The following is an 11226-nucleotide window of genomic DNA, read 5'->3' as shown; positions in this document are numbered from 1 at the left end:
TTACCATGGTCATTGAACATGCTGATGGAATTCTTACAACTTCTGGTATAAAGAGAAGTCTTGCAGAACAGTATTCACTGATTTGTTTTTTATTGGTACAGCAAGATATGATATCTTACAGGCATCAAAATGTTAATGTGTATATGAGTATAAATACATATAGATGAGTGAATTGTTGCTTGAATCTCAAATACTGAATTCATCATTAAAATCAAAGTCATCACCAAAACAACACTACTGGTAGACCTACATGAATATTTATAACCCAATCAGGTGTGACGGTTAGTCCTCATTGTGCATCGTTCGTAAGGGATTGGATTTTTACTTAGTACATGTATAATCCTATTGGCCTGCCCTTACTCTGAATCTTACCTTGACATTGTTGTACACATATTTACTGGCCTCTCTACATCTCGAGTTATTTCCCTGTGAGAATAGAAATTAGGGATCATTTCCATTTTTTCTTTGCATTTGCCTCCCGTCTCACCTTGCAACTGAAATGTGATTGAATTTAAGTAATACTGCCTTTACAATTTGCACAAAATCAAAAACATTTGTCACCGTACGCTTGAGTTTCCACTGATTTGGAGTGTGGTTACACACAAATATTGTAAGTAGAATAAAATGATTTGAGTCCAAAGATAATTTGTACATAATTTATATATTACCAAATACAGATTTAACCATGATACCTCATTATCATACAATAAATGACTGCCACCAGCGAATCCGGCATTATAAAAAAAAAGAAGAAGAAGAAGAAGAAGAAGAAGGAGATAGATTACGATAAATAAATGAATACCAGCGTGTGTGTTGGTAACGCAATTTGTCAATGAAAGCACCTATTAGGCATGCAAGCACAGTCGATATCTTACAGGTGTATCGTTCTTACAAGATCTTCCCACGCTTTCGTGGTAAGGTAATCTCATAAGGTTATCCCATCTACAACTCGGGAGGGTCAGGGTAGATGCAGTCTGATCCTTGGTACGTGATCAGAGGCTTGTTCCAGAACCGTGTGAAGCCCAGCTCCTTCACGAGATCCAGGACCTGGTCCTGGTACTTCTGGCGGAAGTCTTCGGGATCCCGGGCGAGGATGAAAAGCTGCAGCATGCTGGGCTCAGTGACCACACTGTATTGGTACTGGTCATTCTCCACTGGCCCCAGGGCCACTACCCAGTCTGGTTGCACGCAGGAAAGAAATGGTGATTTTTACAAGGCATAAAATCATGTGGCGACTGTTAATATTGACCAGACTTTCTGCACTAGATCAACATTGTAATCATAAATATAATGATTCATTATTATGATGTGATTGTTCACAATTTTGGACAAAGTCAGACTTACTTGATAAGATTTGTCTGTTCTTCATTTTGATCAAACTTTTTGTTTATTTTCGACATTCTATTTGGGGAAATTTAAGCTCCGCACCAGTTCCTTATTCGAATATCACATTCATGTTTCGTCTGTATCTCGTAGCAAAGTTGAATGTATAATGTAAAGATTGGAAATCATAGCAAATATAAGTGTACAATTTGTAGATCTACACCTTTAAACGACATACAAAATGCCCGGATAAATATAGGCCTACTATTAAGAACTATTTAAAATGGCAAGGAGGAAATTTGGCAGTAGCAAACGTTGCAAACTATAGGCTAGGCCTACCCACCTTATTAGTCCTTTCAGAGAAAAAAAAAGAATTTTCGAATTGCAAGTAATTTGAATATGAACCAATCGGAGAAAATAGGCCTAGGCCTACATGCAATGGGTATCTTTGAATAACTTTACTTCTCATGAAACATAAAACTATGAAAACATCGGGTTTGTTTTGTTTTGTTTTATTTTTACGTCTAAAATGTTTTGACGTGACTTAAGTGCTATATGTGTGATTATAGATATTTTCTGATTCACTTACAATCGCCGAGGGGAATGTTGGGGAACTTCAGCTTGAGTTTGCCCGGTTCCGCCGGGTTGGGGACGTAGGCATAGCCAGAGATTTCACTTGGTGAGCCGGTGGGCGAGCCGAGGCGACCCGAGTTGAAAACAGTGACTGTATTGTTGTCTCCCTTGCCATCTGAATTTAAAAAAAAAAGAAGAAAAATCCTTCAGTGTCAAGGACATCTTTACTGCATAAGATGTGAATCAATTTTGAAATGCATGTAGTGGTTATGAGAATTACAGTTACAAAAGACGTTAGGCCTATACAGTCACGGAAACATTAATATAAGTCTAACAAAGATCCTACTGTAGTATCTTTGACTATAATAAATAGTTAAGCGTGCAGGACTAGAGCTTGGAATATAAGATGACTGCGTGTATGCAAGCGCTCAAATTAAATTTCCTTTTAATGTCCATTTGCGCCTTGTAATCATCATGTATTGATACTCGAGGTGGTTTAAAGCTGAACAGGCCTTCCTGTTGTAAACTACTTTAACGTGTATAGACGTTTTTCAAATTCTCACTTTACCACTCTATACACCCTTAATAGTATTTGGAGAAGAGTATATGTCAGAAAGTTTGATATATGCCTTGTAACTCTCTATGAATCTGACTAAAATCAAGCTAAGTTTACTCACAAGTTGCTGTGGTGCAGTATGAGTTTCTCTCAAATGTTGACTTGACAATCAGGTCTGAATACATCTGCGGTGCAGAGACACAGTGAAAAGGAAAATTATCGTTGGACAATACTGAAATTACCACGAAAGCTGATGTGTATTCAAACATGAACTATGTTGTAATCTGTACAATTAATATAGGCCTACATCTGCTATTTCTCCATTCCAATGTATTACAATAGGATCGTAGATCATTGTTTCTCTATTTATGGATCATGATAGGATTAGTGATCATTACAAGGGACAAACGTGAGACGTTGCGACATCATTGAGAGTTTGATTGCAAAACGACTTAACTCCATTCTTGTCAATTTGAGGTGTTTGCGAGGCGTTCTCAAACAGAAAATAATAGGAAAACAAGAGATAGTTTTAATCAAAATCAAGAATATTGGCAAATATCTTCAAGAATATTCTTTGTTATGCAACAAGCATTGACAAGTGATAGACCGTTCACTGGAAAGGTTTTATATTGCCCATCTGATGATGGACTCACTTTAAAATGTTTGAAATGTGTGCTTATCCCGTTTTGCAATCAAACTCATCATATATCTAATGATTTTCAGAGGGGCAGAAAGATAAGACCATCATGTTAAGAGGCAGGGGAATGGATCTGTTCTAATCGTCTCCTATTGTCTCACTTTCCTGCGTGTTTGTATTGTTTTCCTCTGAGTATATGGGGCATGTCATGAAGTCATATGATCAGCTTTTTTCCCACTATAAAACTGACCCTATATACTGGTCAGTGTATAAATTGACACTGACCCGATCATCGAACGTCGATTCCTTGACCATCAAACAGGTATATAGTGCAAACAAGGATACCGCAGTGTTTGCAGATCTATGGTACTTCGTTGAAAATTCTCAGATATGGGAGACTTTTTCGAGGCCACCCTAATTATTTCTTCCTGTAGACCCGACTACACGTATTTCATTCCATTTCACACTGGCAATATATGATAGGGGTAGGCCATGGTGTGTTTATAGTATTAGGCCTCTATAATCTGTAAGGTGTAGGCGTATAGATAGGGTAAACAACAGACGTATTATCTTACCTATTCTAGTTTATTCATTTTTTGATAAGCCCATGAAAGAAGTTGATGAAAATAAGTTTAACATTTCACGACCTGTCGCATCTCGTTCAAAACAAATCATTGTTTTGTTGGTCCTTATTCTTTCATACCAAATGAATATATTGATCTCGTACTCTCTAAAAAAAAGAAAAAGATGAGTGAAAATATTCACTCTTAAAAGAGTGAATAACAGAAAAGAGTGAGTTTCGAGTGAAATTGGAGTGAATTTTTAGTAAAAATGTTCATTTTCACTAATTTTGGAGTGACCTCAGGGATCCCTCCAAAATCTTCGAGTGATCCCTGAGGTCACTCCAAAATTTCACGCAAAATTCACTCCAATTTCACTCGAAACTCACTCTTTTCTGTTATTCACTCCTTCAAGAGTGAACATTTTCACTCTTCTTTTTTTTTAGAGAGTAACGACCGACCTATTCATCACGACAATTTATCGCAAACCTGCACCCTGGCTTAACTATCCAGGGTGTTAAATATAATTATAAGTAGGATTCCTGACGTCACCCAACACCGTGACGCCAGTAGTCCTTTTCCCAACAGGTGACTGAAATGTGTTATGGCGGGATTTTCTCTCCAACGCATCCCCCTGATGTGTTATCCTTTCATTCTTTTCTTCCTCCTCTCTCGTCTCCTTTTCAGCTCCCCTTTTCTTCCCTTCACCTGTACATTCTTCCCCTTAATCTTGCACTTTTCTCGATCTCAAAGCTGCATATCTAGAACTATGGTCTGTACTCCTTTGCACTTTCTCTGCTCCCTAATTTCCCTTTGAGAGAACCGAGTTCATCATAACTAAATAACATTAGAAAGCACACATACCTCATACCAGCGCCCATAGTAGTTGTCGAGTTTCAGTTCTGTAACGGTGTGGATGTCCTTTTTACCTCGGAAGTGTCGGAGAGCCGCGGGCGTCACTCCAGAAAGAAGAGACAGTAGACACAGAAGAAAGAAGGGAGCCGCCATTTTCGTGTGCTCTCAGAGAACTTGCAGTAGGAATAAGATAGATGAAGTTCGCCTGTGGAATATTGTTCGCACAATGGTGGTCAAGTAAACATGTATCAAGGTTGTGTGCTGCACAATGCTCTGACGTAGGTTATTGACATATAGGCCTATTAAAAGTTTAGAGATTTCATCTGCAAACGTCCCTGACCAAGGGGATAGGCTCAAAACGACCGGTCAAGAGGACCATAGATCAGGATTACGTAATATTTGTTGAATTTGATTCACACGTTTTCTATCCATGTCTCGGGTAAATGTGTCAAAGGTCCTTTCGTATTCAGCAGAGTCCTATAGTCGTTAAAGTGATATAGCATTGGTTGAGATGATAATTCGGCTTTTTTTTTGAGAGAGAGAGAGAGAGAGAGAGAGATACTTATAGAAACCAAATATGTGTAATATTACAGAGCATACGATTCTATGAGAAATTCAAATTTTATTCAATAAAAGTCGGTTTTGAAATGGCTTAGATATTAAAAAAACAAAGTTTTTTGGACAACGTTTATCATGATTGTACAGTTAAAACAAAGCGATCCAAATGAAATGTGGGTCTCACTTTTTATCAGGATCACTTCGTTTTGGATACCTCAGCCATTTCAAAACCAATTTTCATCAAGTAATAAACGTTGTATTTATCTTAGTATTATATGCTCTTTCATAGTTTATAAAAGGGTTCTCATTATCGTAAAAAATCATCTAAAATATTTGAAACCTGAAGTGCCATTTCATCCGAAACTATCCCATCCCTTTAAACACGAGTACATGGTAAACATCCTGCTCTATCAAAGCATGCAGTTATTGTTTTGGTGCAGTTTTCTACTTCAGTATCTTAATAAAGGTTACAGTATTCCTTTCGTCTCTGGTCGTTTGGTTTTAAGTGCTTTAAAATGCTCATAAGATATATCATGCTCAACGTTCATTCTGTAAATCCCTACTGGTTTTGTCGCAAACTTGATCGCTTCCTGAATGTATATGTTTAGGTCTACTCAGAGTCGTCATAGGAACAGTCACTGTGTGAGAGTCCACAAATTATTGCAAGCTGCCTTTGTAAAAAGGCTACTATAGAGTGTACGAATCGAAGTTACAAAAGAACAGCTTTTGTCATTTTGTTTTCTTACCATCGAATGCAGGCTCTGTAAAGATCCCTAAGCATCCTCTCTGTCTTCCGTGCTTGAACAATCAATAATGTCGAGTAATGTATTCCGTCTTCAATTCTATGCTGACGTATATATCGTGTGTATAAAGGATATTGGTTAAATAATGTTATAGGATTGTTATTTATAGGTAAGTAGAATATGTATATATATTTATACATATAATTATATATACATTTATATATATATATATATATATATATATATATATATATATATATATATATATATTTATACATATATATACACACATATATATTCTTGTGTATATACCCACGAACTACATGTTTGTGTTTATTTCTACAGTATACGTATCTGGAAAAAAGGTTCCATGCCATTTTCCCCCATTCGACAATATTTACTGCTTCCATGAAATATCTGCGCGCTGAGCCAAACATAAATTCTACCCATAAACATAACCCTAACCCTAATCTTTACGTCAAACTAATCGTCATCAGTTGCGGTTATACAATGTCATCTGTATAATTATAGTTTATACAGGATTAAAGATTAAAGACACCTACGCTGTCTTGGATCAAAGTACATGATTGTATAAAGGTAAATTCCAAATATGAAATTAAACATGCTGTACACATCATACTGTTGAGAGAGACAAAGGCCATTGCAGGGTAACAACAAATGCCAGTTATGCACCTGCATGGTATTTATTTACGTCTGAAATAATATACAAAGAGAGTGAGTCGTTTACATGTATTTACTGACACGTTAATCTGATGAAAGTCATGTTAAATTTCTCATTTGAATTGATATATGTGAATTTAAACGTGAAGGTACATGATTCAAAATATGATCCCTTCATTTTCAATCACTACAAGTTCTATTCAAATAAAGTACAAGACATTCATATAACATGCACAATAATTGCATGGGGGATAATGATATTTTGCTTTACATAGAAGAACATTGACGCGATTGGATGTTTTTCGTTTGCAATCTGAGAATCATTTCTTGAAATCCAGTTTTTGTTTGATATAAATACATGTATGATAAATTGATATGCATGAGATGCAGATGCTTGAAATTGATGATGCCCTGAGGGATAACCATTGCTTTTATCTGTCATCTTTTTTTTTTTCCAAATATTTGCATGATTGGTTTTGGAGACGTGTTGATTACATCGATGTGAATAATATTTCAGTTTGGTGGTTTCGGTGCGTATTGGCAGTCTTCAGACTGGAGTGTCTCGATGGGCCGGTTGTAGAACCTCGTGAAGCCCTGGTCCGCAAGGAAGGCCAGGATCTCGTCCTGGTACTCTGTGCGGAACTTGTCCGGGTCTCGGGCCAGGACGAAGAGGGTCATCTTGAAGGAGTCCGTAACGACGGAATAGTCGTACTTTCCCTGAATGACGGGACCAAGTCGGATCACCCAGTCTGCAAAATGCAATTTAACAGAGAGCGAGAATCACTGGAGGCGAACTTCCTGAAGAGTATGCCGAAACTGCCGATTCTGTTTCTTCTTTTTTTTTTTTATTTTACATGATTTAATTTATTGTCTTTCGGAGTTTTTAATCACATTTTCATTAGACCCACAGTTGTGGTGTGTGTGTGTGTTTTTGTTTTTTTTTTTTCCTCAAAGGACGATAACAGAATTAGGACAAAGTCATCAGATATGATACATGACTCGAATAACCAGGAAAGCGTCTATCAATTAGTAACAATGTCCAGGGAGGTAGCGAGAGTGAGGGTACAGGGCCAGTGTTAAATCTTTAAAAGTGAGGAGGACCAGTTTATGGGAACAGGAACGCCGATTTATTTTGTGAATGGTGGGGGACATTTTGGATGTCCCAAAATCGGCTGATAAGCCAAAAAAAAAAAAAAAAAAAAAAAAAAAAGATAGAGGGGCTTAACATTTTCTGTTGCTACTTCCGGCATTAATCGGCTGACAACTGCTGACAAGCAAAGATAAACAACAACAAATCAAACCCTATTATTTTCTGCAAAAAAAAAAAAAGTGGGGAATTGATAAAAGAAAATTCGATAATTCATGAACGAGTGAATGAACTATTGACTCACATTGACCCAATACACCCGGTACGGAATCGAACTTCACTTCGAGTTTCCCGGGTTGGCTCGGGTCGGGAACAGTGGCATAGCCCCGGATGTCGTTCAAGTCACCGTCGGGTGTCTTTTCCCTGTTAGCGTTGTACACGGAAATGTTTCCTGGCCCGTTTAGTCCATCTATGGAAAAAAAAAAAATAGATGTTTCATGTCTGGTTATGTTCTAGATATTCATTTATGATGATCTAACTCCTCGTTCATGGAAAAGTGACAGTTCAAATCAATTGACTTCAATTCTATTCTATTATTTTACTCTCCATTTCTGGAAATTTGTTTTGTTTGCATGTTGCATGCATGCATAATACAACACACAAAGCAGTTCTAACATATGGATATATCGACGTACAATAATCAACAGATATAAAACAACATTAATATCAAACTCAATGTAAGAGATGTATAACATTGATAACAACACATAACAATGTCAATATCAGCAATTACATTTGTAGTAACCTCGTAAAGTCTAATTCATCATGAATAATGACGAAGTGATGATGAGGACGAATACTAATGATAACACTCCTAAACTGTAGGAGTAATCGTATAGAATAGCGGTTATCGCTTACCAAAGTGTGTGTATTATAATTATATATCATATACATATATATATATATATATATATATATATATATATATATAATATCGGTTTCTTTCGTGTGAGCACTGTTGCAATGTTTTCAGTTGACCCTGCTACAATTTCAACCCAGCATTGTTGGGAGGCCATTTTACACGATTCCCGATTATAGAAGTCCATGTTTATCGTCTATTACCGAATAGGTCTTTTCTCTGTTTTACAAGGTTGACACTCTCCCATTTATCTATTCATTTCGGTAGTTTTTTGTTGTCCCTTATCAACTTATTAGATAATTAACTCCATGTTTAACCCAAGTTTAGACAAAGTGACAATAGCCAGGATGAATGAGCTCCTAAAGATTAGCCTGAAACAATCAATTAAACAAAAAATTCTGGCATTCAGGCAATAAACCAATAAAAAAAAAAAAAAAACTATCCTCAGTATTTTCGACTGAAAGGTTGACATCTGAACATGAATTACTCCCTCAAGAAAGTTTATTATATCATATAGACAATTTTATAGAAACGATGGGAAACTCACAGTCGGCCGTAACACACACCGCATTCCTCTCAAATGTGGAGGTGACGACAAAATCAGTGAACATCTGTAGAATGAAAAGGTAACAGTTCAGATTAATGTTTCAGCATTCGATTATTCTAGACTCCAAGTGGGTCATATCTTACTGCTGAAATCATAATGAAGATTCGATGACAAGACTTTTAATTAGTAATAATAATAAATAATATAAAATAAGTCCAATAGCATGATTTGTGACTTCGACAGTCTAAACAACCTGTATTTCGGTCAACAGAATAATGAAAACCTCGAAGCTACAATTATCACACAAAAGGCATTTCAGAAATGAGAATTTTGCACCGATAACTGCAAATTAATTTTATGAAAATTACGTATCAAACAACTCTTTATAAAGTAGAACTCATACCAAAAAGTGATAGAGGTCTCGTCAAAATTGAACAAAAATAAAGTTATGGAATTTCATTTTTTCTGAAATAAGAAAGCTATTCAATATCAAATTTTGAAATGTTTTCCAAAAGAACAATAGTTTCAAATCTTACTCTAGAATTGGCAGATGTGACAGTTTCCCTGCTCACGAGTCTGTCATTGATTTGAAAATACAAAAAAAAGACACGAAATCAGACAAGATAAGACCTATCTTCCGCATGAAATCATTGTGTAGTTTTGTAAAAGCCTGTATAGCAACGATGGCGCCAAGTTATTATAATGAATGCGGGTTGTGATCGCTAAATTTTCAATGAAACGCATCATTTGATAATATTTCTACACATACACAAAGTGGAAGAAATATAAAGTGATTACATCATCGCCTTTCGATGTGCGGTTGCAACCAATACCGCTTTCGGCATGTTCGGCTTTGCATTGTTGTTGTTTTTTTTAAGAAAACATATGAAACTTTAAAAGTTGATGTACTTTCTATCTAAAGTCTATTTTTTGGAAAATCTTGATACAGTTGGGTTATCTAGCTTTATTTTATTTAAGTTAACTTGAACATGTTGTGGCACTGCGCTTCAAAGTTACCTGATACCATCGTCCCAGATATTGTTCTACGTCGAGTTCGGGCACGGTTTGGATGTCGGGCGCGGTGCGGATGTCGGTAATGGCAGAAAACAAGTCTCCGAGAAGTCCCAGGGGTTTTGCGGCTGTGAGGCCGAGAAGAGCCAGAAGCAAAACAGCACGTGCGACCGCCATCACCTTTTTCGAAGATTAATAATGTCTGCTGGAAGTCGGATACGTCAATACACTGCGGTATATACAGCTCCACTGCGTCATAAGCCCAAACGTTCTTTAGTTGTTAAAGGCGTGCCGGTGCGTTGAACTGACCGGCATTGTTTATTGCACGGTGACGAAACAGGGTCACAAGGGTGTCACGTGACAACGATAGAATGATAATCATTTTGTCGAAATCTACGCCAGACCCTGGCACAGAAAGATAGTCAGCCAAGTCCAGTAGGCCTAAATGTTGACGTAATGATTAACCATATACAAACTGGGACAACGAAGGACGATTTAACTTACTGTAAAATAGGAAGTGTATAGCACTCGTCATTTATTCAAGGTACCTAGTGCAATCTGGTAATTTATAAGGACTACATTTCACATAATATTTAGGAAACTGTGTATGAATTTCTTCGTGTTGGTCGATATGTGAGTTCCTGTCCAACACTCTAAAAGTACTCCACATCATTGTATAACTTCCTGTTGATCAGTTCGGTTTCCTGCTGCTGAAACCACCGAACACCAGTACAGATTTAATACGAGGTCACTGAATGCTGTATGTTGATTGCTTTAACGTTATATTGACATCCACATCAACCCCGTGTATGCTGTTTCTTTGATTTCCAGTGCTATGAAACTTAAAAAAAACCTGCTAACAATTATTACTTTTGATAGTATTTCCTCGACTAATATTAATCCTCTTTATTGTGCAAACACGCATAGAGTATGGCGTTTCCATGGAAGGATATTTGATGCAAGACAGGGACAATTGAAGCATAGGTAACCTCTTTAGGAAACAAAACAAAAAATGTCGGGATACATGGTCCAAAATATTTTCACGATTATGTAGAGCATTGTATTTGAGTATGCAAGTACTGTTTAGTGTTTCTAGAGCCTGTAATGAAATTGTGTATGTTTTGTAGTGTATGATGGTCACACATTATTTGCACACATTTATGTGCGACCACCCAA

General features: G+C 36.8%; 2 protein-coding genes across 2 annotated transcripts; both read right to left on the bottom strand.

Annotated features, from left to right (window-relative positions):
- Positions 1–942: 942 nt before the first annotated feature.
- LOC140232140 (uncharacterized) lies at positions 943–4657 on the bottom strand. The gene is made up of 4 exons (XM_072312286.1): positions 4514–4657; positions 2574–2637; positions 1913–2071; positions 943–1178 (listed from the first exon to the last, which is right to left on the bottom strand). Exons 1-4 carry the CDS (start codon positions 4655–4657, stop codon positions 943–945), a joined length of 603 nt encoding a protein of 200 aa, XP_072168387.1.
- A 2342-nt stretch (positions 4658–6999) lies between these two features.
- LOC140232139 (uncharacterized) lies at positions 7000–10227 on the bottom strand. Its single transcript, XM_072312285.1, has 4 exons — positions 10057–10227; positions 9040–9103; positions 7878–8042; positions 7000–7235 (listed from the first exon to the last, which is right to left on the bottom strand). Exons 1-4 carry the CDS (start codon positions 10225–10227, stop codon positions 7000–7002), a joined length of 636 nt encoding a protein of 211 aa, XP_072168386.1.
- Positions 10228–11226: the final 999 nt, after the last annotated feature.

The sequence above is a fragment of the Diadema setosum genome, chromosome 8, assembly GCF_964275005.1.
Source record: "Diadema setosum chromosome 8, eeDiaSeto1, whole genome shotgun sequence".
Lineage (NCBI taxonomy): Eukaryota > Metazoa > Echinodermata > Echinoidea > Diadematoida > Diadematidae > Diadema > Diadema setosum.
Note: the sequence above shows the minus strand (reverse complement) of the source record. Positions and strands in the feature narration are given on the sequence as shown.

Bases quoted from the DNA above. Each gene is read 5' to 3' on its own strand.
- LOC140232140 (XM_072312286.1), bottom strand. From the start codon at position 4,657: ATGGCGGCTCCCTTCTTTCTTCTGTGTCTACTGTCTCTTCTTTCTGGA. The intron at 2,638-4,513 runs GTATGTGTGCTT...TCTGCACCGCAG, and splicing joins ACTATGGGCGCTGGTATGAG to ATGTATTCAGACCTGATTGT. The intron at 1,179-1,912 runs GTAAGTGAATCA...GCGTGCAACCAG, and splicing joins CAACATTCCCCTCGGCGATT to ACTGGGTAGTGGCCCTGGGG.
- LOC140232139 (XM_072312285.1), bottom strand. From the start codon at position 10,227: ATGGCGGTCGCACGTGCTGTTTTGCTTCTGGCTCTTCTCGGCCTCACA. The intron at 9,104-10,056 runs GTAACTTTGAAG...TTCATTCTACAG, and splicing joins ATCTGGGACGATGGTATCAG to ATGTTCACTGATTTTGTCGT. The intron at 7,236-7,877 runs GTGAGTCAATAG...TGCATTTTGCAG, and splicing joins ACCGGGTGTATTGGGTCAAT to ACTGGGTGATCCGACTTGGT.